This window comes from Phalacrocorax aristotelis, chromosome 1 (genome assembly GCF_949628215.1).
Source record: "Phalacrocorax aristotelis chromosome 1, bGulAri2.1, whole genome shotgun sequence".
NCBI classification, from domain to species: domain Eukaryota; kingdom Metazoa; phylum Chordata; class Aves; order Suliformes; family Phalacrocoracidae; genus Phalacrocorax; species Phalacrocorax aristotelis.
This window is the reverse complement of record NC_134276.1, coordinates 105829581-105856964: the sequence shown is the minus strand read 5'-3', so window position 1 is coordinate 105856964 and position 27384 is coordinate 105829581. Positions and strand designations below refer to the sequence as shown.

Genomic DNA, 27384 nt, shown 5'->3' with positions numbered 1-27384 from the left:
ACGGTGGAATAGCTGTGCTTTAAATTATAATATCTAATTAAAAGCTATCAGTTATTTTAATGCAAATCCATTAGGTTAATTTTATCAGCTCTTATTCATGGGTTAGAGTAGATTATCATTCTTAATGAAGATCTCCTTACAAAAATCCAGTAAGCATAATGTCTGCCTACTATTCATACAGCAACCTGTTGATGTTTTGTTAATATGGAATACAACCCCACATTATCACTTGCCCACTACAGCATACTGAAGTCTTGAAGCAAAAGAAGAACAAGAAGGAACTACTACTTAAAAAGAAAGATAATAACCTTTCAAAGAAGAAAGTGAGGCAAAGATATGGAGGGTAAAAAAAAGCCCAATTAATCTAGCATTTGCCACTAATATTACGTCAAAATTTACAGCTGATAGGTCTAGTGATCAGGGTTAAGCTTGCTTGCCTTGGAATAGATGGTAGCTGTCACTGAATGGATTTAAAGTCTTTTAGACATAAAAACCTTCAGCAAAAAAACCCATGCTAGATCAATAAAGCTGAGGTACCATACAAACATCAGGCTACTTTTCTCTTGCTAGGAAACCAGCATATGGTCTTCTCGCTTGCAACTCTAGATTGTAAACACAGTTAAAATGTCACGTCAAGCAGCAGTGCTTAAATTCTTTCCTAACTGTTTAAAGAAATCCAGCTGAATTAGAGAAAGCAAAACGAATTGCTAAAGGGCAACATTATATGCTAGACGAGGCAGGTCAAGCTTATGCTGCTGAATCCCCTGCATCTGCTTATAGGGACGCGAAGAAGCTGCCAAGTGTTTTCTGCCGGGCTGCTGCGCTGACCCCGCTGCTCTCCTTCAAATGAGACCTGATTGACTGCTATGTTGACGGGAAGCACTAAGCTGAAATTGCTTATTCTTTGTTGTACGCCGAGAGAGACTGATCTTTCTTGTCACCTACTGTGCTGAAGGAGAGCAGAAACAAAATCACAAAACAACTGTATGTGACAGGGGAGCAGCAATTCTGCTTGCTTTGGTCACGCGCTGGAAGAATCACCTGGAGCCTGGCTGCCCTGGGAGCAGCTCTGCAACACCCCAGATGCTGCGACAATGACAGCAGAAATCAAACCGCTCCCTTGCTTAAATCCTGGCCAGCAGAGAATCACCTCCCGTGCTCCATACAGAGCCAAAAGTCACAAGCCACAGTTTTCCTGCAGGGCTTCATGAATGAGCCACACTTTCGTCACTACAAATTCAGTGATAACATCTCCCAGAGACCAAAGGTGAAAAATGTTGACCTGACATTAGTTTCAATCTTTGCATCCCTGCAACGTCAGACCCACAATCGGCTGGTTTTAACATCTGAACTCCAATAAGTACATATCTCAAGTTTAAACTGGGTTTGCTGCCCCACTCCATATGAACTGAGAGTAGAGATGGTCCTTCATAAAAGGCAGGAAAGTAAATACTGGAAAGTCCTGTGCTAGGAAAAACTGATTCACATTTCTGAATAACCACTAGCTTATAAAAATGTGATAGCTGCAGAAACTGAATGAAAAGACTGTCCTTCTGGCCTCTCCCATTCTCTAGGAAAGACTAACTTCCTTTTCACTTGAAGTAAGTTTGCAAGTAGTTGTGCTATTGCTATGTTGATCACGATTCATTAAAATATGCATAGAAATAAAATTGCCTGACGAATTGATTCTACAGTAGCTCAAGTGTCTTTAAAGTATAACATTACATTTATACTTTCCAATTATTTATGGTTGACAGCAATCATTCTGTTGATTTGGGGGAGAAAGGGCTCAGTACCAGCCCACAATTAGATCCTAATTTACAGTTTTAGAACAGTTGCTCTGTTGGCTTCACATATGAAAAGCAACTCCTCTCAAATTGGACAAACCCACTCTCTGTGCTCTTTAATGCTAATGACATAATATTAGTTACAGCTTCATAAAGCATACATAAAACTGGCTGTAAAGTGTCTGTGAAGAGCATCCTAGGATACAGTATTTGAACGGCACTTAGTAATGCTTGGGAAAAATAGCCTGAGCAGAGCTCATGTCCACGAGAATGAAGCTCCAACACATAACCCCATCTGGAAAGGCTTTCAAGGTGTCTCCATGGGATAGACCACTTCTTAATACATACATTGTCTACAAGGCACCTCTGCCTCTTTCATTTGCACTGACAGTGACAAACTTTTCTGTTTGCAACAGCAAGACAACAGCTGATGCTCACCACAGAAGCTCCTATGCTGGATGTGGTGGCTCCATCAGGAGGACAGGGGCCCTGTAGGAAGCTTTCTCTCAAGTGCAGCAAGGGAAGTATAGCAAGGGCCAAGACTTTAAGTTATTTGGACACATGTACATTCACAAATGGGCAAGCATTTTGCATAATGCAGCTTTGTCAGATAGCAGTTAAACACACCCAGGGACAGTCTCGACACCCTCCAAACCCCAGGACGGCTGGAGGTCAGAAAGCCCAAAGGGCTGTGGCAGAACTGCACTGGAAACTTGTATTGGTAACAGATTGCCCTCACCTCACCTGCAGCAACACATTTTACTCATAGTCACCCAAGGTAGGACATTTTAGACTTGAGATAAACAGGACAATAGCATTTCATTGTCAGCTAGCAAGTGTATACATTTCTAAAGGATTTTTAAAAGGTGGCTTCAATACTTTGCCTCATCTCTTTTGTATTTTACATTTGGATTATTACACACTATTTTCCTGACGGCTAAACATCTCAACCTCTTTGAAATGTCAACCTCAGTAAAGAAACACGCTCTACCTAATTTGTCCTCATTTCCACTCATCCAAAATCCCATTAAAGTCAAGTGTTCTTTTTTTTTTTTCCTCTCTCTCAATATTCATTTACCAGCAAGGGCGTTTTATCCCCAGGTGGTAAAAGCTCAAATATGGAAATATATTTAATTGGTTTAAAGATTTAAGCATAATCTCCTCCTGCCCCTCCTCACTGAAATGACTCTCTATAACTGAGCAAAACACTCAACGCAATTATATAAGACAGAAACACACAAGACTGTGTTGCCAGCCTTAGAAAGAAACATTTGCAAGTGATTTTAGCAAAGCCTTAGTGCTTTTGACTAGCGAGCTTATCTACACATAGACTGGAGTAACTGTTTTTTTCCAAAGTATCCCCTGGGGACCCTTCTGCCCCCAGCACACATTATGAATCACAGCCAGCAGCCCTCTGCTCCGTACCTGCTCTGCCAGACTCTGGCACCATGGTTCAAGAGAAAAGGACGCTGCCACATGCAAAATGGGGTACTCCGCTGGCACTTCAGTCCCAAGCATCCCCAGAGGCACGGGGTGGGAAAGCAAGGGGGGAGGAAGGAAGCCAGGCAAGATGTTTTCTGCCTTGTTTCATGGCTGCCCCATTCGCTCCCATTTTTGCTCTGCCTCCTGCGTGTCCCAACTCCTTTTTTTTTCCAACTGTAGCCTCTAATCTTATTTTCTGCCATTACCTGCAGCACCTAAGCACTGTAGGAAAACCAGCATCTGTCCTACTGAGACACCATATGGAATTGTACTTATTAAAACAGAAATATAAGGATAATTCATACAAATACGTATCCTAGGAGAAATGTGGCATTTAAAAACCTTATGTTCCTATGTTGCCCAGGGACTAGGGTAAAATTCAAAGTTTAAAATGCAATGTGGTTAATAACTGCAAAATACAATGAAAACAAATTTTAGAAACTAAGAGTTCTTTCTCACTCCATGTTTTCTTTTTTGGGCAATGCATTTCTACTTCATTCTCCCCCCCCCAGTACAACTCATCAGTTAGGTTCACTTTTCTGCATAATTATTTCTAAATTAATCTAATTTTACTGAATTACTAGCTCATGGAGACATACTGGAAATAGGTAACTAACAAAAATCACACAAAATGACTAATCACTACTGTTAATAGAAGAGACCAAACCAGCTAGTGCTACCTCCTGCTTTGAATTGATATTCCTTACCCTTTTGCAACACACGCACACGACAACCCTCACACAGACTTTTCCTGTGCTATTTGCTACCTATGGCAGTCAAAATTTTATTTGATGTTACCTTAAAATAAAATCAACCTTTCTGCTTCCATCCTCATCACATGCAACGACCACACTTCATAGACAGGCATCTGCAAAGGCTATTTGTAATGGGAAAGGGGAGGGGATTCAATGTGCAAGTTACAGAAGCCAAAACATGACAATGCTACAACTTAGGATGTTTTGCTGTTTGGAACATTTTTTTGTTGTAAAGGGCAAACATGCAAAGCAGCCGGATCAGTTTTCCAGCCCCGAGTTAAATGCCCATGAATTTACCTCTGACAACCTCTTCCACAGACTCTGTAGTTGTGGTGGTAGTGGTTGCAATACTGGTCGTTCTTTCAGTTGCCTCCTCATACTCTTCCTCTGTCTCTTCTTCAATTTCATCACCATCATCATCATCGTCATCAGCATCTTCATCTTCTACAACGGTTAACTCCTCGTCTTCCTCTGGTTGTTCTTCTACTACCTTATCATCACTAAATGAAGAAAATAATGATGTATCAGCAACAAAATTATCTCAACAAGAGAGAACATTTTATTCAGAAACACCGTAAGTTACCAGTTTCTCCATCTCCCTCCCCTTTAAATAAAAAAGAAAGAATCAGGGACTCTGGAATGTCCCGACGAGTAAGAAATCAGAAATGCTAAAAAGCCAAAAAAAGAGTCAACATTAGCAATGCAGTGAGAAAACTAGCAAGATGCCAGACTGGAGCTCCTCCTTTTGCAAAGGAATGGAGAAAGAACCCCCATCATCAATACCATATTTTGACAGCTGAATAACACTCCAAACATGCTTCCTCCACGCTGCCATCAACAATTCAATTTTTATTTTGAAAGAAGCTCAAATTAGCTCAAAATGCACTCAGTTCATATCGACATGGAAATGAGAGAGTTCCTTGGGATTGTCTCACCCAGGAGACAACCTACTCAGAGGCTTGCTGTGGACTAACTTGCATACTGTTCATAGAAGCCTACCAAGTGTTGAACTGACCTGGAATTGCCTACACTGACTGCTGAGTTTTTTGTTCTGTTGTTATAGTGTTGTGAACAGAAAAGCTGCTTCTACACGAATTGTGCACTCAGCTGTCTGTTTCTATGAAGGACAGGGCAGAGATTGTCGACATGTAATGCTGCAACTCTTGTTTAGCTGACTACTGATAGTTTTTGTCTTTGTGGTTTTATCTCCTTCTGGCACCTGAAAGCAGACAGTGGCCACGACACTGCCTTTCAGGATCTAACACCCAGAGAAGGAGAGGACCCAGTTTTGGTCTTCTGTGTGACAGCAGCACTAATGGAGAGGTGAAAGCCACATGGTTTTGCTGGTGAGGCTGCCATCTTGCCCAACGCACACAGCCATTCAGCACAGCAAGCTCAGCTCAGGTGCTCTGCACTGCCAACACAGCTGTGCAGCTGATCTGTAACGCCTCCATACAAGACCTGTAGTACCAACGTGTATTAGGACAGCAGCACAAGCACCCCTATGCTCACAAAGAAACCCCAAACTACTGGGCTAAACATTGTTATCCATTATTATGCTTTATATTTATATAGCTGCCTAAAATCCTCAGGATTTAATCAGTCTTGGATGATAGGAGGGAATACTGCAGTTGACTATCAAATGCATGTGGTGGCTTAATATGTCAAGAATTTTCTGGGATCACTCTTAATTCTGAATGATACACAGGCAATAAGCCAAAACATGTATGAGCGTACTATGAGTTGCTACTGTTGTTTTTGAAAGGCTTCCTCACTCAGTGCCCAGCTGTAGCAAGGTCTCAGGTTTGTTAATCTGATCTTCTACTTGAAATTCACTACTAGTGAGTAAATTATCTTTAAATATTCAAACATGCAGTGCCTTTCTGTCACCTTCATACACAAGTGGTTTTGCATCTTTTTCACAGCATCGCATATACTTGAACAGCCTTTTATGTGAACTTAGCAACTTTTCTCCTTCACCTCATTTCAGAGACCAAGTCCATAATATTTCATTTTTATTATAGGTTGCCCATTACAGTTTTGAGACTGCATTCAGAACAAAAAGGAGGACAGTACAATCTTTCTTAGAGGGTATTAAGAAGTAAAAAAATTTATTGATAAAAATCTTGTACGTCACAAGCCTGACTCTACTAGGAGAAAGTTCAGTCTCTATAAAAACAAGAATGAATCTCTTGTTCCTTTCTCCCCAAAATATTTGGCCTCCAGAAACACAAGGGAGACTTAAAGGAATAATGAAGCTTTCACGCCCAGGCAGGATATACCAGTGGATGCGGTAACAGCCAACTTGCAGAGGAACCTGGATAAGAGATGACCTGTTTCCATTCACACGGGAGAAAGACTGAAAAAGGAGCACAAAATCACTGGCTGCTTCTTTTAGTTTCTTGATTTCAAAGAACTGGCTTACAAATTTCACCATCTGCACTGTGTGGTTTTCTACTGCCATTCTAAATCCAGTATGTCCAAAAAATTCTACTTCATTTTTACTAACTCCTTTCTGAACAACAGGTTTCTTCTCTTTTTATTTTTCTTATCAAGTATTTCACCTCTTTAAGAGCATGAAGTAAATGCTATACATACACCATCACTTTTCAACTGCAAGACTGAGGTGGCTTTGTAAGTCCAGTATCTGTTTCCCATCCCCACATTAAGAAGCTTCTATTTTTGGCTAACTACAGACATTTAAACTAGGCATGCTGAATATAAGACATGCAGGTTTTGATCACGAGCATCAGACACCATATGCCTTTCAACATTAAAGAAAGCTGCTCTCCGTCTCTCTCTCACCTAAGCTACAAACACAGCATGCTGCAAAAATAGTGCAATTATTTTTCCTCTTCCTTTCACATGAATGATCACTCTCGGATATTGGCAAGCTCATAAAGTTAAAAAAGGACAACAAAAACAACCTAATGAAACCAACAAAGGAAAGTCAATTAGTCACATGGAAAGCCACTTCAAAAATAATTTGTATGCGTGCATCCAATATCCATCTGTTTTTAGCTACACAAAAGCAATCAACCCAGCTATGTCAGTCCACAGTATTTTGCCGGGAAATTCTCAGCATCAAAGCCAAGGTTTTGTTGGGTTTGTTTTTTCTTTTCCTCCTTCCCCCCACCCCATCCTTTTAGGGGTGTGATGGTGAAGGGGGCAGGATGAAAGATGACAATTCTCTGTGTGTACTGGTTGGCTATGCCCAGGATTACAGTGGGCCCTTGTTTCCTCTCCAATAACTTACAAGAAAGTAAACGTTTAAAGGTAGCCTCCACCTGCATCCCATTCACGACTTGCTGCTTGCTGAAGAACTAGACATGTGAGAAGGTAAAAAATGCCAGAAGTGATGGAAGTCCACAACATTTTACTGGATCAGGCTCCTGAAAGTATTCTAGAAAGCTTGCACAGAAAGGTACTAGAATATTCCTTGTACTATTTTGATCACTCTGAGAAAAACAATATTTCTGCTAGCAACATATTCTGCAAGACTCAATCACAAAGGTAGTATTTCAGAGGATTGTATTTTATTGTAAGTTTCAAGAAAAAGGAGCAGTGAAAATAGAAGTGGTTTTGCCTGAGATTTAGATACCTAAATGGAATTGCGAACATTGCTATATACTTATAGAATTAAGATGCCTGAAATTGGGCTTAATAGGGAAGAGACCTTCTAATCATGTTTTAAAAACTCTCATTGTACAGAAGTGTGACACTACACTCAGGTTCTAAAGAAGCACTCCAGGCTTTCTCTAGAAGTAATATTTTCCCAATTGTCTACTTTATTTATACAAAGATGAGTTAGTCTCTTCCCCTATTGGTACTGTCTTCCAAAGGGAAGGGGATGGGCAGATGAAGTGCTTTATGCTCTCTTAAAAGGTTTCTTCTTCAATGAAGCCACGTAACAGAAACTAAGTGGACTGACATTGTTCTGGTGGTTTAATCACGCTCAGCTATACTGCACAGTATCACAAACCAAATGGCACGAACACACAACAGGTAGGGACGTATCCTAGCAAGGCCTATCAGTAACAACAGCAACAGTTTCACATTAGATATCAAGGCTACCCACTAAGTCATGCGCTGCTAAGAGTCAATTACAGTAACCACGCTCAGCAGTGCAGATGATGACCGTGCGTTCTCAGAGGCCACAGTTACGAAAGATGTGAGAAAAGCAACAATACCATGCAACGCCTTAGCAGCACTCCTCAGGAGCCAGGGGGGAGCAGGAGATGCCCCAGTATTTGTCAGTAATCAGGGGACTTCGAGCATGATGCTCCAAGACACAGGTTTAATACAAGCGATGCTACATCTTGATGTGCTTCTGTTGCAAATGAAGACAGCGGGTGGACTTCATATATTCTTAGTATTAGAAAAGGTACCACGTCTTGTAAGAAACATGAAAAATTATGCTTGGTTGTGTTTCCTTGGATTCAACCGCTGTTATCACCCTGGCTCCTCTTCAAAGAGCATGCGTGTGAGAGGGACAATACAGAACAACAGAAGGAATGAACTTATACTTCAATGTGTGGAAAAAACCATCAACTCTTCCAACAGAGACAAATCCCTCTCTCTTGCACAGTGTATAGAGCAGTTTCTCCCTGTCATGCTAAATGCTCTGGTACCATTCACATTTCTCAGTTAGCACCACCACAGTGATCTAACTTTTGCACACCTTTCATCACAGTAATCAGTTTAAATCCACCGTTTTCAAACAAAGGTTTACTGCCAATGAATGTGGATACTTATATTTTTGTCAGAAGTCTGGAGTTTTATTTAATAATAATACCAGATGTGCTTACTTCCTGGTATTATTATTACATTTTACCTTCTTTGGTAAACAAGTACAACTCAGTCTTCTATCTGCTGGAACCATGATACCTTGGTGCCCTGGTTTCAGCTGGGATAGAGTTCATTTTCTTCCTAGGAGCTGGTATAGCACTGTGTTTTTGATTTTACGTTATAATAATGTGATAACACAGTGATGTTTTAGTTGTTGCTAAGCAGTGCTTATACTAAATCAAGGACTTTTCAGCTTCCCATGCCCTGCCAGGTGCACAAGAAGCTGGGAGGGGGCATGGCTGGGACAGCTGACCCCAACTGACAAAAGGATATCCCACACCATATGACATCATGCTCAGCATATAAACTGGGGGGAGTTGGCCAGGGGCCAGCGATCGCTGCTTGGGGGCGGGCTGGGTGGTGAGCAGTTGTATAATTTGTTTTCCCTGGGTTTTGTTCTTTTTTTGTTTGTTTTGGTTTTTTTCCTTTTCATTACTTTGTTATTATTATTTCAATCGTTAAACTGCTCTTATCTCAACCCATGAGTTTTCTTACATTTGCTCTTCAGATTCTCTCCCCCACCCACCGGGGGGAGGGTGAGCAAGCAGCTGTGCGGTGATTGGTTGCCGACTGGGGTTAAACCACGACACCTTAACAGCTTTTTCTGTATATTCCCCCTTGATACCGCCCCAGCCAGGGATTTGTCAATGCCACAGACTGCAGTGTCTTGTTTACAAGAAATTGTTGACATTCCACCTTAGCTTCATGGTGCTGGTGACAGGATTTTTCAAAGGCTGCTCAAAAAATTTACGTGATACACTGGTAAATTCACAGATTTGTAAAGCCATATTATCAACATCATCTGAATTTGACAGTTCAGCAGTAAACAACAGAGGTAAACTGTTAGGCTTGAATGCAGTTTTGAAAAACTTGCAAACCCCCTCCCCTCCCCCCCCCCCCCCCCCCCCCAAACATTAGTATATCTCTATCTCCTGTCAGTGGACACTCCTGGCAAAGAGGGCTGGCACTTTCCTTTTATGGTGGACACAGAGGTCATCATGGCTTTGAACCTTCCACTTCAACATCCTCCCGTATGGGTTATTAAAATCCATTCCCCCTGTAATGGAACTTATGCGTCCTTGAGCATCCAAGTTGCACACTGGGTCATCAATACAAATCATCCACACTCCCGTGTGTGGTGAAACAGGGTATCTGGAGTTTGGTGGTTTCAGCTATATTTCTGATGCCTCAGACACACTGGGGTTCCAGACAGCCTTAAGAGGTAACCGGTTCCACTGAGTCCGACAGAAACATACGGACCACTCCAATGGACATACTTCTGGTTTTAAAACACATACCACTGTACAGCTCCTGCTAGCATGCACCTAAGCACGTCATTACAAGCAGTGGATCTGTAATATCTAACAAGTTCCTTTTCTCAATCCATCCCTGCACTAAGACCTGGCACCAATGTATTATTTATTCACCCCGCTCAGAAGCATGCATTGTCCTGTTACTTTGTTAAGATAAAACTGAAGTGAAAAGCGAAGGAAAGCGAACTATGCTACCTCTTCATGTTCAAGAAATACGAAAACATCAGTAAGTGAAAGTTCCCTTTCTGTATCCCAATAACCTGCAACAGGGACAGAGGCAGAACACAGATGACAAGAACAATGAGTTTTCTTTCTAACGGCACTTCTGAACTCATGGGGCTGCAGCATAAGCTATGTTTTAAGAGGAGGTTTCTGTCTGCAACTATTCACTTCAGACAAAGACATGGCAAAGCTTTCCATTTAGGATAACAAATAACTATGGACTAATTAATGGTTTTGGGAAACGGCTCACGCTTGTCTGCAATAAACGCTCAATCATTTAGATGTATTTAAACCGTGATTTTGCCAAGTAACACGAATAGAAACATCTACTCCATCAGTGGGTAAAAAAGAATGAAAAGGTGTTCAAGAGAGATGTTTTAATATCTGAAAACATTAGCATTCGCTACACTTTGCAACTGTACTTTATTGCAAATAGATTCCATCTGGACTGTGGTTTTTACCAGCTACCACGCCTAAGCAAAGAGCTGGGGGAAAGCTAATTCCAGGAGAGGAACCGAATCAGCAGTAGCAACAAGCCGCCATCTGCCTAAGAGAGCAAGGCCGTATATGTTGGCTCTAGACAGCTGTGGGAGTTAACATAGAAGCATCAATTGCTGCATGTACCTTGCAGCCTGGGCTCTTTCAGCCTAACAGGCCACGCTGATGGTAATACATGCATCCATAACTTTTACTTCCGTGGGTGCCACCACCCCAGTTTCCACCATCTTGTGCCTCAGGTCCCTGAAAGCACAAAAAACCCCACCCCTCTTATAGCCTCTACAGCTCCCCCAAACGAACTCCAGGAAACTTGCGATGGGACTGTCTTGTCAAGTATTCAGCCTGGGTCTAGCTTTGCTTCCAGCAAAAGATTAATGATGACCACCGATACATATTAAATCCTGTGGGCATGAAAGCACCACAGCACAAAGTACTTTAACTGTGGGAGTAGAAATGGACTGATCCAACTGTGAATCTCTACATGCCTTAAGAGTTAAAGCCTTTAAAGAAAACACAAAACAGAAACACAAAGCAAATTACAAGACTAGGACACATACTTGGAATCCAAACAAGAAGACGAGTGCGTTTGAGACAGCCTCATTACCAGGCTTTTGGTTAAAAGCAAATCAGAAAGCTAATAGGCAAGGAACCAAACTCCTCCTCAACAAACCTGCACATCAGAGGCCTGGGTATTTTCCACCAAACAGTTTTTTCCAAACCTTGCATGCTAGAAAAAGTTCTTCTGAATGAAGGATGAGATTTCTCAGGAACCGGGTTTGATCCCACCACCACGCTCCTCTGAATGATGTTGCTAATTAAACATGTAAGTCAACACAGGAAGTACTTAAAGCTAAAATCTACGGCAACAGTGTACTTTGGCCCATGAACACTCACCTCACTGTACCTTCTGTTATTTAACTTTGGCTTTGGTACACTAGCCAACTCCAAGGCTAAGGTGAATATGCTAACTATGTGAAACTGAGTACCCAAGGTAGTAAATTTAAACAAGAACTACCAAAGTAATTTTGCATGGGGTAGAAAAGAGGAAAGCAAGTCAAAACCAAGTGTGAAATTAAGATTTCAGCATTCACCTTGATAGTCTAGGATTAGAGGGTTATACCAAAAACATCTATTTTCCTGCAGTATGGAGGTGAACCAGACAGCAGGGCAAGAATTAAACTGCATTGCAGTCGTGAGATTAGGCACAGAGCCAGGAAAGAAAAGGGTTATACCAGACCTCCGGTCTATGTAGCTGATCTTTTAAATGACTTATTGGCATCAAAGTCTAGAAAGTTACAGTGATTTACAGAATTGAAAGTCTGACCCCCAAAGTACCTCCACAATAATGTTTCCGGTCTGTCTGTTAAGTGACCACAGAAGCAGAAACTGCTTAAAAACTGCCTTGGTTATTTTCTTCACGATTGGATTATACTAGGTTAGCAAATCAAGAATCTTACAGTAAGTAGAAATAATGTAATATTCCGCCACATATAAACACCTATTAAGAGACAGTTAAACTTTTAAGAACTCAAATGAGCAACTTGCATTGCACAAGTCAGGATGAGCAATTCATATTGCCTAGCATTTTTCTGATATTCATTTTGTCACTTCTAATTACTTTCCTTTTTTTTTTTTCTTTACTGAAGAGGTTGCAATTATATTTATTTTCACATTTCCTAGTAGAAAAAAAAATATTAAAACAGCTATTTCAGTAAGTGTCACATAGACCTCTTGAGTTCTTAGACCTTATCAAACAACTGAATTATGTGCTTCAGACTGTCTCTCTCCACTTACTGTATGCTTTTAACCTTTTATACAAAAACAATATAAAAGTGTGCCTAGTTTCATTAATTTTGATAGGAAACAAGAAAAGTTGCACTAAAAATCTTTTAATTAATTTTTAAATAGGACATTTATAAAAACCAAACACACATTCCTTGCCCTACTGCCTCTGACAGATACATTTATCTTTTCCCCCATAATTAAACAAGAAGGTACACTTTATACTGTCAGAACTTTCTTTCCACAGCTGACCTGCCTAAAAAGACGGGTATATGAGGTAGCATGTAACATTTGATCTTGTGCATTTGCAGAAGGTACCTGTTGACTGATGTGCAAGAATATTTTTTCAAAACCGACCTAGTTTTCTCTCTGAAACAAAGCCTTTGCTGGTGTTACTGTTCTGGCAGTTTCCTCTGGAAGATGGAGGATTCAGCAAGAAGTATGTCATTTTTAGAGGACAGAGTAACCCCTATTCTTCCTCACTTCGATTATTTTTGCTAGTTTTAAAAACTAGAAAAGTAAATGTACCTGCAAACACACAAAATCAGGCTCTGTGAGCCTGATGACACTGAATAAATATGAAATTAAAAATCCTGATATCAAAAATGCATTCAGGCCAAATGCGAGGAAGAGGGCAGAGCAAAGGTCGCCTGCTCAGCCCTATTTCAGCCAGCTTGAGAACAAGCCGAAAAATCTGGATGTTACAACACGTTTGTTTCCACAAAACTTCTGCTGTACTCAGAATGGACTATTCAGTGTCGCTTTGTCCATCCTGCTATCCTACAGCTTGTCTCAGGCAGACCGCGTGATTTCTGTTCCAAACTAAGTACTTGCCCTGTTTGTGGAATTAATCGTCTTGGTACCCTCACACAACAATAACAGGGTAAAAATGGAAGATTAACTTCGTTTTGCAATTGGGAAAGCAAACAAAAAAATACCAGAAGCATGTAATAACTCTGGATGTCCAATGTAAGACGTCGAATAACATTTTTCAGACAATGCGCCATCTTAAGCTTTTTAAATACAGCTGCCACTAGCAGCAGCTGCAAGAGGCCAGGACTTTTGCAGAGCAGATTATCTCCACCCATGTGGCCAGAAGAAAAAGGGGCGCCTTTTGTACCAAGCTTTTTCTGGTGGCTACAGCATGCCAAGCCAAGCAGCATGCACAGATCCAGTTCTTCAGGTCAACATTTTACCGTTTTAACCTTTTCTTCTCTGCTCAGGTCACAATTTGAGTGTTTTGTTTTGTTTGTTTTTCCATCAGCAGTGATCAAAACAGAGATCTCATGTGAAGAAATGGCCTGTCATCATGTAACCAAAGCCAAAACGTTTGCATTCAAGATTAGAAACCTTTTCTGCCAGGAAAAAAAAAAAACCCTATATGTTTTTGCTGTTTCATCCATGTATTTGAAGTGTGTAGCCTTTGTTAGAAGGCAAAGGAGAAAAAGTACTTACTACAGAAAATACTTTACTTCACTGTGCTGTTAATATCAAAACCTCACAAGAGGTGGAATTCTTAAAATTTCCACAATCCACCCCAATGCTGCGCTTTTATTTCTAGTACAGACCACAAATATCACTGAAAGGTAAAACAGGGCAGAACTGCTGGATAACTTCATGGAAGGATATCCAGCTGTGCATTCACAGGCACACAGTCGTGTTGGTGTGACAGTACGTGTTGAAAAACAGCTGTAAATTTCTCACTTCCTATTTTCTTCATGAATTATAAATAGTACAGCGCTTGAAATGGGGTCTGTATATCACGACGTTGCAAGAACTTCTCAGAACATCTTGCAGACATATCAGAAGGGTTTCTTGAGCCAATTACTACACGAACATGTATGGGGAACCTTTTCCTCTCACATTTCAATCGTCACAAGTGACAAAATTTTTGCTTATAAACTTTTTGCCTATTCAGGAAAACACAGCAGCCGATGGCTCTGTTTTTGTGAGGTCAAGAAAACGTAACCCTTCTCTGCAAGTCAACCTTCCACTAAATGTGCAAGTTTGATGCCATTAACCTCCTGAAACGAGCTCAACACCCACTTAAGTCAGATAGGTAGCCTGCACAGCTAGCAAACCACTTTCATCAGGGGTCATGAAAGCCTGGCTATCTTCTACTCATCACTTCCTCAATTAGATTAATTCTCTCCACCCATAGCCTCATCCATCACTTCAGTTAATGCTTTATACTCAAATGATGATTGGATTTGCCAGCTCAGCATCGCTGTAATTACCTCTCAAAGCAATGCGCTGTTTCATCAATTCCGTTCCAACTTTACTTGTCCTAAGAAGAAATCCGACACTTACCAGCCTTTCTAGATTCATTAATGCTCTGGTGTTTCTATGCTTTCTGAATTTTATTTTAATATCCTCCACATGAAAAAGGAAAAAAAATGTTATTAATAATGTATCATGAACTACCCAAATATTAAAGTAACAGCCAAAATGAGAGACAAACCCAATTAATGTAAGAATGTACAACGTAAAATGTGTTAATAGCATATTTTATATGCAAATAGGACAAACATTCAACATAAGCAGTAACATTATGCCTACAGTTTGGTAATGCCTTAGTTTAATTTATAAAGAAAAGCAATTAGATTTTAACATTAAAATACTTATAAAAATCACAGAAGTTCTTAGATAAGCCGTACTGTTAATAGTGCTTTAGAACAGGTATAAAGCACTTTTTTCTACTTCAGAACAGTTCTACTACAAAAACCAAGTATGAACTTCTGACCAATTAGCTGAAATACTATATTGCAGTAATCAGAACACCTTACACACCATCTCCCCAAATGAATTCAGTTTCTCTAAAATACCAATTTAGTGATGGACAATTCATGTAGTGCAAAATTCACCCATTTCAATAATTGGCATTAACCTATACTGATGGCAAACTGCAGAGGAGGGGAAAAAAGAAAGGAAAACTAAGCAAGTTTATAATTCCTAGCATTCATTTCAGGGCACTGACAAATAGTTCCTAATTGGGAGTATGAGGACAGCTGATGAGGACGCTGCCTCTGGCTGCACCCCGCCCCGCTCCTGTGTCACAGGCGACCAAGCTCCCCACCAAGCAGACCCTGAACCACTGCAATAGGCGTGTCGCCACTGGCACAATGTTCAGTTTTCCTTCAGCTTCAGGGGTATGAACAGCCTACAGCTCAGTGTGCACAGTACGGAAAAAGGAAAATCTTTTCATCCACCCAAATGGAAGTAATTTCCTGCTTCTAAGTCAGAATCTGCAGTACAGACCCTTCATGCCTCGTTCGGTTTTACTAGCTCAAGTGCTTGGGGAGTAGGGGGTGGGTTTGGTTGTTTTGTGGGTTTTGGGTTGGTTTTTTGTTTTTTAAATGTTTTGGGTTTTTTTAAAAGAATCGTTTAGGAGATTCCCACTGGAGCACTTCTCACTGAATTTTTAGAAACTGACTTTCCAATTTAAAGAAAAAGCTTACATCAATGAGAACTTGTTGTTTGTTTTAACATGAGTGACAAGGTGGCATGAAAACAGATGAATACTCAACAGAGACAAAACGTTAATTTTCTTTTTCCTCCGGTGAATGTGCCTCCAATGAAGAATTTAGCGGTGGCACTATCCTTCTTCTTGATGAATAACACTTTTTTTAGCTTTGGAATAGCAAAAACTTCAAAAAGACTCCAGATGTCCCATTTCTGTGTTATTCAGACAAATCTTTTGGGCTCAGAGCTAGACTTCCAATTAAGCGTCAGATTTTTGACCCAATTCTGGAAGACATTAACTAAGAACAATGGGAGAGAAGGAGGAGGAGAAGGGAGGAATGGGCAAGAAACACAATGTCACTACATACTAGATAAAAGAACGAAGCAAACAGTAGAAATTGAAGGATTTAAGAAGTAGTAAGAATCTTGGAAAGATCTGCCCTCCCCCTCCTGATTTCTGCATCAGCAATGCTCTATATCCAGACACAGTTCAGGGCCTGACTCTTCCTCAGGTGTGCAGCACTTCCCCACTGCATGGGGACTCTGATGCCCCAGGGTCCACACAGACACAGCAGGGGTTTACTCCAGGTGCCAGAGGACGGCCTCCCGGCAGGTGTACTTAACCGACGGACACCCAGCTGCCCAACGGCCAGCACTGGCCAACACATCACATATGGTTGGGAGCCTGTCCACTAAGGCTTTCTGGGGACACAACACAGAAACATCTCTTTGAAATTGGAGGAGGCAATGCATATCAACATCACCACTTTAACCCTTCTAGCTTTGCCAATTGTCTTCGTGTTCAAACAATTTTTGTTTCTTCCAGCTGTAGTTCAAATGCCAAAGACAATGAAGTACCCATATGAGCAACAGATAAGGAAGATTAGAGTATTTTGGCTATTTTTTCTTAGTCTCCTTGGTCAGTTAATATGCAATGGCCACAAGATGTGCCCAGGTCAAACAATCCCCTAAAGGCTCTTCCTTCATTCTCTATTTCCAAATACACTTTCTGGGGGTGGAGGAGGAGAGGAGTGGGGGAAGAAGAAGGGTAAGGGGGCACAGGGAGATGTAATGGGGAGAAATGGGGCAAGAGGATTTAATATTTTGTATAGTCCTTGTTGATGAACACTGAGAGTATAGAGAACAGTAAAGAACGGCCACGCCAGTGGTAGCATTTCCCTGCTTTCACGATTAAGACATCAACAGCTTCCCGACTCTTCCCTGCATTAAATCTCCCACCGCTCTGGCATGCAGAGACCCAAACAAAGGGAATTAAGCAGTAGCTAGTCAAGGCTACACTTGAAAAAGGAAGGAGACTTTCCCAAGTATAGAAATTACTAAATCCCATTAAATTTTACTTTCAAAATTCTTATACTTGACTCTTGTATGCTACTAAATTTACTTGCTTATATGTCACTATTTAAACTTAGGCATTTTTCATAAACATGTGCCACAGGCAGACAGCCCAACTGCCTGCCTGTCTACTTTGCGTCAAGGCGGTAGGGGACATACCGCAAGGACTCGGTGTGTTGTTATATCAGGTCAGAGCACCATATTTGACTGTGACTGTATCTGACTGTGGCCAAATTAAACACACCTTGTAACAGCTTGATTTAATGACAGCACTCTGGGGAATTTCAATTGTAACTAATCTGATGCTGAGGCTAACTCACAGACATTTCTGAAGGGAAGGCACTAGGTAAAATGTGTGTTGACATCCTTGTGCCACTAAGTCATAGATAAAGACATAAGAAGAGACAGAAAGCGAAAGAAATTAAATGTATGCTTCCTCCATGTCAAGTGAAGATGTCTAACAAATTACTCAAAGGAATTCTGTTGGGCCCCTGTGACTCCTCTTCCCCAAATGTTAGAACAAGACTGATAAGTAAAAGCATAGAGTCTCACCTGGAAGCAATTCAGCGTAACAGGCACATACACAACGCTGCTTTCGCCATTACAAAAAATTGACAAGTTTTAAAAGCCTTTCAAGATTTCTTGGACTAGAGTCGGAGGAAGCAATTAAGAAAATTAAGTCTGTTTCCCCAAATACCATTGGGAAAAAAAGCCCCAATACATCTTTATGGTGTCAAAAAGGATACAGCACTTTACTTTTTTGCAGCATCTGGGAGATAAGCACTCATCCTTAAGCTCAGTCTGGTACAGGGTTGCAAAACCAGAGAAAAACACAATTACCATGCTATATAGCACAGATTTATTTTAGTTTTACTTCACAGATGCCTCATTATCAGCACAAAGTGGACTGCACCCTTTAGGATTATTTACTGTAGTAAAAACCCTACCATATTAACTATCCTAATGGCAAGTATGAACAAACCATAAAATTTTGCTTGGCAGAAGTTTATGAGAAACTGTAAACCAAACCCTTGTAAAATACACTACTCCCTACAACGCGACATTTACAACACTACCCAATCTTTATATCAGCCTGAACATATGTTTTATACACCAGACAGAATTAATTTGGCCTAACCTGATAAGGGGAAAAAACAAGGAGAAATTAAATCTCCTATTTTGGACCCTGAAAATATATTTAGATTGTCTAGAAAAATGAGAGTTGGCTGAAGTTAAGGCACTATCTTCTGCTCCTGAGCTACAGGACTTTAAAAAAAAAACCCCTTTCTGTATAACCCTCAATTTATTGTGCCTCAGTTTCCCTGCTGTGGAAGAAGGAAAACGACAGCCATCTGTTTCTCAGGTGGGAAGGAAAGCCCAGGAGCTCTTGTGCATAGCGATGGGAAGATGAGGAGAGGCACGTACAAGACATGTCGAGAGGGAAAACCTGGAAGTTTCCAGCTTGGCCATCTCTCCTAAAGGACGCCAAAGGACGCCAAAGCTTCTAGCAAGTACCCAGGTACAGGCAGGAGGGCCACAAGGCTGTGCCGAGTCTCAAGGGCAGCCAGAGCTTGCAGGTCACTTGACTGAGTTGTAGCTATGCAGGGAGAGCTCTGCAGCTATACTGAAAGCCAGCACCTGCATCTGGCTGTCCCTCAGGGAGGCCTTCAAGGTAAATTTTTATTAAAGGTGTAGATAACAGCAAGGAACGCCACTGCTGAAAAACGCTCGTGACCTCTTAGTCAGAGGTTATACTCTAGTTCAGGACAAGCACGACAACACAATTTCAAAAGCATGGGTGGATCCTGCCTCTTGGCCTCATGACACAAAGAGGGTATATCACACCCACCGCCAAAATACACCCCGAGTTCTGTCAACAAGCCACACCACGAGGCAAGCCACATCTTTTTACGCCCAGACCCAGGTGGTGGTCAGGCACCAGGTAGGAAGAGCATCTCTGTGACAGCACTGCTGCACAAGCTGCCTCCACGTGCCCTCTGATGGTGCGGATGCAATGTGCTGCTGAGCTTTGCTTCCTCCTGTGCAGAAGAGAACAGCCACGACAACACAAAAAACGAAATGCAGTGCTCCAGAGACAACTGCTGGGGGTGAAAACACAAGACAGTCTGAAAAAGGATGTTTACAAAATGAACAGCTACAGTATGGTTTCCTCTAAATATTCAGAATCATAAATGCAAATACTTTAAAATTTCGATTTGAGGTACAAAGTTACTTCAAGATACATCGCCTACATTTATCGGATTCTGCTTTGTCATGATGGGAGTTCTGAAAAACGAGGATATAATAATTTGCTTTTCAGGTTGGCACCTCTACCTCAAACACATCACCTTCACTTTGACTTGGGCATCTTAACGCAACCACAGCCCTTCTGAAGGCCCACGCACCGAGGCACACGGCAGTTACCATGACACCACCCACTGATGGAGGATCGTGCCCAACATTTTCCAGTACCGTTTTACAGAGATGGGAGCATGAAGCAGCCAGCCTAGAAGGCTCCCCTACCCCAGGAGAGGTACCAGACACAGGCAGGGTGAGAAAGAAGGAATACAAAATCCTGCAGATGAGATCATTTACAGCAGACTGGTTTCTGCTTAGGTGCGAGGAGTGGGTTATATTCTAAATGGACTACCAAGCAATTCTAAATACTGAATGTATTGAAATATGCATGGCAAAAGCATCTAAAAGGCCCTATTTGTACAAGAGAACCAAACCTAGACCTTCAAGAAACAAAAAATAAAAGAAAGAGCAATTACTGAAGTACTCATGTGGCACTGGCAACTAGTTTTAGCCGGAAATTGTGACTTCTGGGTAGAAATGGGCAGAAGATGTAGACCCAGTAACCACTGCCAGAGGAATGCTGTGGAATTGCCGCCACAAACCTGCAGCAGAGCAATGGCACGGAACAGACCGGCTCCTGTCGTGAACTTTGTACTTTGCATGAACAAAGTACTTGTAGCAGCGGCCACAAAAACGACCAGCAGAGCAAACACCAGAATCCCCCACAAGGACTGAGTGCCCGCGCCTTGAAACGCGCAGCATGTGTCTCATGATTTGGAGCGCACCCTGTGCGCGTAAAAAGCCGTCAGCTGGAAGACACCAACAACCTGCGCTCAGTTGATCTGACCAAGTAAAAACTATCACCATTCCTGAGGGAGGAAAATACTTTGATGGATACTTTGACCAACTGATTTGCTAAGAGCGCTCCCCCTCCCTGCCCAGAGGGTTTGGGCTCCATGAAGAACCCAAACCTCCTCGGACAGAGGGCTTTGCCTCAGAGCTGCTGAGCAGCGATGTCGGCGTTAGCCAGTGCATGAGCTACCAGCCCCTTCTCTTCCCTTCATGCAGTGTCACGCCAAGGATGCACTTCACACAAAGGGATTTTAAACTCTTTGGAAGGCTTCAAGGCGAAGCAAACGTTGTTAGTGTGAGATCACCCATGTGAGGTGAAAAAACATAGATTTAAGCAAGCACTTCAAACAAAGGTGCTTTAATAGCAGAGTACATTGGGAATTTCGCATTAGGAAAGTTTCCCCCTACTTCACACTTCCTTTCTCCTCTTTCCTCCCTCACAGTCAGCTTAGGACTAAGGCATATGCTTATATAAGTATGAATATACACAGACAAAGTTCTACTTTATGAGGAACAAAATGGGCTAGAATAGTAACTTAAATGTTCAGTGATAAACATGGAAAAGAGAAATGAAAGGGATATCTGTCTTACAAGCAAAACTACTCTATATATGCCCCTGTGAGCTCTTATATTTAAAATATTTTGGGAGTCTTTGATCAGATATATGAAAGAAAAATTTTATATCTATGTATTTTGTATATAGGGATATATAATAGATCAAAGGTGCATAGATAAGACAGGTAATAGGTATATAAGATAGATCTGTGTATCTATTGTGTATATATAGATGATGACAAAAAGCAAATTTGTCTCAATTAGGACATGGTCTGTACTCATGTCTTATTCTAAGAGAACATATTTCAATCAAAACCTAAAGAAAATATACAGAAGCGACACAGCAACAAAGCTGGTGTACAAATCCCACTGAAAGGGTTATAAATTGTGACACTGACAGCTGTTGGAAGTACAAGTCAGAAAAAAGCCTGAAGGTGTCAAGGTGGAAAATGCAATGTTGCTTGACACAGGTTTCTTGCATTGAACAGCCCTCACCAGTCAGTCCCATTTATGAGAGAAAACTGGAAATCACAATGGGGACATATTTAATTAAACTTTTTCCATTAGTCACAAAGAACTCTTCCCTGCAAACACTAATGCTTTGTCATGAAAGATTTTGATGCCCGCCTTGACATGGTTTCTAGTTTTTCATTGTCGTAATGCCATCTCTTTGCACCAAATTGCCGCAACTCAGTCTCTGATCTTTCTCTCTACACTGTTCCTGAACTTGTTTCCATCTGGTTTATTAAAACCTCAAACTTAATGCAACTCAGTACTGCTAACTTTCCACATTATTCACTTCATTTGGTTCCCATTTGTTTTCAGGGTTCGCCTTGAAACCACTTGTAATCTGCCCCAAGTTTTTGATTTTGTGTATTACTTGTACAAATGCAGTACCGTCACCTAAGAAGTAGAAACACTGCATTAGTACAGTATGAAGTGATGGAAGAAGTCTAGGGAGCACAAACAGAATCTGAATGCAGATCTTAGTTTTATGAAGAAAGCCATCTTAGAGAGTTGTTTGAATTCAGTTGCAAGGACATAACGTTGTACTCTCTTCTCACAAACTCTCAACAGAGTGATATAAAAAGGCTTTGACAGCACCAGAACACTCAGTTACAACACAGTCATAACCTATATTTGGCTCAAAAATCAGCCTACAAGCACAGGGGATGCTAAAAGGGTAAAGATTTTCCCATCCACTGCTGTGTTGTAAAAGAAACCTCCATACTCCAACCTAACAGGAGTGTATTAATCAACCTGTCAAAGGCTAGATATTAAAACAGATTTTTTAAAGATCATATTTAGAAAGTAATTGTCAGCAGAAAAATATTCTTACGTAATAATGGCACACAGCTAATGCCTATTATAAATGAAGACATTTCAAAACCTCCAATGGTTATGTTGGCTGAGTATCCGCTGCAGTACCCTGGACTGCACATGAAGCATCTTAAGAGTACAGTATTTATCATTCAGTTGTCATAAGTATGCATTTAAGCATTTTTCTTATAAATATGGCAATACTTCTTATTGAAGAAAAGATGAAGGCATCAAAAGCACAATAACTATATTAACAATAAGCTTTTCTGTAGACAGTTAAAAATAAACCAGTAGAACACTGATGTTTTCAACCATTGCAGTTGCAAGGTCACTTATAAGGAGCAGTGACTCTTCTACACCGAGGTCTTTTAGACAGATTTTTGGCATTTTTAGTAAGATGATATTAACAAATTGAAGGGTAGAAAATCAGTCTTACCTTCCATCTGCATAGTCTGCATCTGCACCTCCCCACCAGACATCTGAATCATCATCTTCGGCATCAGCTGAATCAAGATTGTCGCTTTCCTCCGCTAATGGGCAGCAAACAAACTCCACACCTCGAAACTTGTCGATTCCACAGGGCAGCAGCATGCCGTAGTCATGCAGATTCATACTCTTCTCACTACAGGACTACAGAAAATAGAAAGAAAACAGCAACAATATTGTTATGGAGGAAACATGAAAAAATATCACAGACCTTGAGAAAATGTAAGTGGCTGCATACTGCCTTAGGAGGTTGCAGCTGGTGAACTGCACGATCTCTGAATTTTGAAACACGATTTAGAGTGGTCACATGTGCATTCACTACCTGCACCATAGTTATCTCCCCACCTGTGTCCACAAGACCATTGTAGGCAACATGCTCTCCCTTCCCCTTTAGTCTTTGCCAGCATAGAAGGACTTGTCCCCTCCCATATACTTGATGACTCCATATCCTCCTGCCTAAAATCCTCAGAGGCTCTGCCTCATAAACAGAAAACTTGAAGGCAGAAGGATAATTTGATGTATTAATCCTAATCCTGATGTACTGATGCTATTAAAGAGTTCATTGCAAGATAGATGAATAGTTGAAATATCTGATATAATGGAAACACACTGTATCTGGTCTGACACCTCTGTCAGTACAGTATCTTCTAGCCTTGTTTGGAAAACAGCCAGTCATGCATAATTACACCTTAAAGATATAACAAAGTAGGACAGAAAGATACAGTAACGTAGGACAGGTGAAAAAAGGAAAATAGTTCAACGGTGCACAATGATGACATTCTCCTAGGCTATGTCATTCCAAGTCTGCAAGTACTTAAAATAGACTAGAATTTGCCTGCATGAAGGTTGGTGCTTTAAACACTTCCTTTGAGGGGCAACAGTATGATTCAAGCAAAAACTGAAAGTTTTAAAAGCTGCTAGGCACATTTCAATTTTGATCTCCAGAAGGTGGGATAACATACAAACTATGAGGTTCCAAACAAAGTAACATCCAGAAATCTTCTTGAAGCTCATCTCAGTTTTCATTCCTACAACCTTTCTACATAAGGACAAAAATGTCCAAAACACATCAGCAATTATAACATTAGGTTTATTTCTGTTTTCAGTAAGGCACTGGTGAACTGCAAAAACTCTGTGCTTGACTGCAAAATTTCTGTCTTATCAGCTCTTCTACCCTTTTATGCTGAATTTCATATACGGCATTCGTTGAGGCTTGTTTGATCTCTGTGAAGCACCTGGCATACCAATGTCCATATTGAGAACAATGATCAAGGCAAAGCCAAGGCATTGCTGACCAATCTTTAGTTCCAGAGCAGTGCTAACACAGGAAGCTGAAGGAAGAAAACATGGTGGGTGTGTGAGTGGATGAGAGGAAAAAAACAGTGCTATGAAACAGGATCAACATTCAAAGACCAACATTAAGTATCCAATAGTGGACTCTGACGTGCTCAGCAGAAGCTGTTTCCTACCCTATAAAGCAGCACAAAAAGCCATTCACTCAGACACTCATAAGTGCTGCTTTTTGTTTTGTATGTCACTGCTATATTTAAACTCATCCTCAGAAGAATGACACAGCTCTAAATAAAGAAGGCAGGAAAATTTAAGACAGATGAATATACCTCTTTAGCAACAGTATGCCAGTGCAGGTGAGTTTCACACACATCCATCCTTTCCTGGTGAAGGAACTTGCACTTGTCTGGTACCAGAAGGGCATCACTCACAAACTCACCCACTGAAAGGAAAAACAAACAAACGTTATTTTTGCTTCCAGTACCTCATCCTTTTAAACCTTTACCTAGGCATAGGGCAGCTTTCATGAACGAGGGGCAGGGTCTGTCTGCAGAGAATGAACAGTTTCTAAATGGTGCTTCCATTACCACCTTCTTCATACTTCCCATGTGAAAGTAGCTCCTGTCTTTGATCTCAGATACGTGTTAGATCATGAAAACTTTACTGTAATATGCTAACTTCCATATACCCAGTGTGAAACTTGCAGGACCCATCAAAGACGGGTCTACCGGTCAGACACCACCAGTATGTGGTGCAATGTGAAGTCAAGAGTCGGTGGATCCAGCTCCTAGAAGGGGAGTGCAGGGATGGGAGAAACAGTTAACGTTTTGCATCTGAGTAGTGATAGGGAGTGGGTTTGAAGTGTTTTGAAATACCTAGATTTTCCACACAAAACAAATCTGACACCAACATATTGTTTCAAACAATTTGAGAGCATTTCTACTGAATTACAGTGCTAACAGCAACACAGTCCGCTTAGTTATTTTTGTTGATGCAGCCTCTTTATTGCAACCTCATTTCATCAGCCAGACAAATTCAGGTTAGCCAAGAAGGTTGATGAGTGAGTGGAGCTCATCAGCCAGGGAACAAGATGATTCACAGATCATCTGAGTATCTGTTCAGCTTGAAGTTGGGAAAAAAGGCTCTTTACCAAGGACGTAACTGATAAAAGACAACGTGCTATCTTCAGCAGTAAGACAAAAATTTACACGCTAATGATGTCAACAATGCTCACAGCTTCAGTACTAACGAATAAGAAGAAACTCAGTTGATAAGTAACATGATTTATTAGACTAAAATCACTGTAATTTTGTACAATTCTGGCACTGCAATTAAATAACCCCAAATCCCCTGACATTTTTTTAATGGAAAAATTACAGACTACTTTCAAGAAGTCGATATACTGAACAGACACTGGTTTGTGAAAGCACAAGACTCAGCTGGCATAAATCATCAGCTCCCTGAAGCACATTTACCTGTAACCTCCAAAAAAACTACAGCCTGTATGTGTCAAATGAACAAACCAAGATGGCCCAATGGCTGCATGGATGTAGTAACAGGTTAATTAATCAAAATTACATGACTACAAGTTTACTGTTCGGTGGAAGGTTGTCTCAGGGAGCTGATGAAGTGGCCCTTGAGCCTTACAATTAAAAAGTCAGTTTTAAAATAACTAACACACAATGCACTGTAAGAAAGCAGAGTTCAGCAAATAGATATATATACCTTTGCTAATCACCAAGACGTGTATTACACATTAAATTCCTTGCTATATTTCAGTGCTTTTGATCTGAAGCCTTTAAAAGCCATTCAGTTTGTTTACTATGAAAAACAGGATTTTGTTATCTTTATTCTTCAGCGACATACTCTAATGCCTGCAAATTATTAACAGAAATGCCTTCAAGAGGCGTCCAAAATAAACTTGCAAAAGTAATGAGTTGAAACACTGTTTGGTAACCCAAAATACAAAATCTGCAGCTTCTGTTAACAAACTCTCTGCTTCCAGTGGATTCACACTCAAATCTTGCACTGAAATTTGAATAAATTTGCAGCTTGGTTTTAGCAGCACTTGCCCTTTTAGGGGGCCCTCCTGCTACATACCCAAAATCACTCAGTGCTCAAGTAACTGCTAATGTTTCAATTTTGCCAAGTACCCGAGCGCTAAGCAAGCATACTGGTGTTTTGCTGAAGACTCACAGATCATGTCAACTTCACTCTCCTAGGACATATAACTTCATACAAAATTGCAGTTATGTTTTGCTGGCTGTTCAAGCATGCAAAACATTCAGAGCAGTCTTTATGGCAAACTTTTATATCAAAACAAAAACAAACAAACAAAACCCCAAACAAACAAAAAATCCTGCAGTGCATTTTACTCCAGCAAACTAGATCAGATTTCAGAAGCGATGCACACCGTCATGCTTGCTACCCGGTGTCACCTATCTGACTTCTGACAACCTGCATGAAGCTACTCCCTTCACCTTAACACCCTGTAACGTTGTCAGAATATTGTGTGCGCAAAGTTAAAAGGCAGTTAACGATATTATACCTCATAGCTCAAAAAAATAAGCTTACGCCTTTTCAGCAAAAGTAACAAATGTTGATATATAACTGAATTACAGCCACCAAATATAAAATGAAAAGCTATATGTCAAAAGTTCTGGGCAAGGCAGCCTGGGCTGTAGTGTCAATAACAGTCAAAAAATTTGACGGAAGCAAGCACCCACCAGTTTTCAAACGGAAAGAAGGAGACGGGGTGGGGTGTGGTTGTTTAATGTAACACTCCTTCATTTTACAGATTTACAATAAATTACTAAGAGTTACTGAAGTCTGAGCAGTAGCAACCATTTGCAACTTAGAATATGGCTCCTATTGCCGTCAATTCAATTCTTTATTACAAGTAAGATTTAATTCTTCCCTTATTTACACACACGGAACTCATCCTGGAAACTTTTTTCGTTCATTTTATTATAATTATTACTGAAGTGTGAATGCAGCGCTTTGAACTGTTTTCTATTTTTGTTGTGTTTGATTTTTTTTTTAAAAAAATAAATTAATGTTCAAGTGGCAGTTTGATGAACT

General features: G+C 40.8%; 1 protein-coding gene across 4 annotated transcripts in view; it reads right to left on the bottom strand.

Moving 5' to 3' along the window:
* The window catches only part of APP (amyloid beta precursor protein), a 225120-nt gene that overhangs the window by 92229 nt on the left and 105507 nt on the right, over nucleotides 1-27384 (bottom strand). For all 4 annotated transcript variants that reach the window (XM_075101477.1, XM_075101486.1, XM_075101493.1 and 1 more), the window contains exons 4-6: nucleotides 24633-24745; nucleotides 22964-23157; nucleotides 4322-4524 (exon numbers count right to left, since the gene is read on the bottom strand). In XM_075101477.1, the coding sequence (XP_074957578.1) occupies nucleotides 4322-4524; nucleotides 22964-23157; nucleotides 24633-24745 (510 nt within the window). The remainder of the gene's footprint in view (nucleotides 1-4321; nucleotides 4525-22963; nucleotides 23158-24632; nucleotides 24746-27384) is intronic.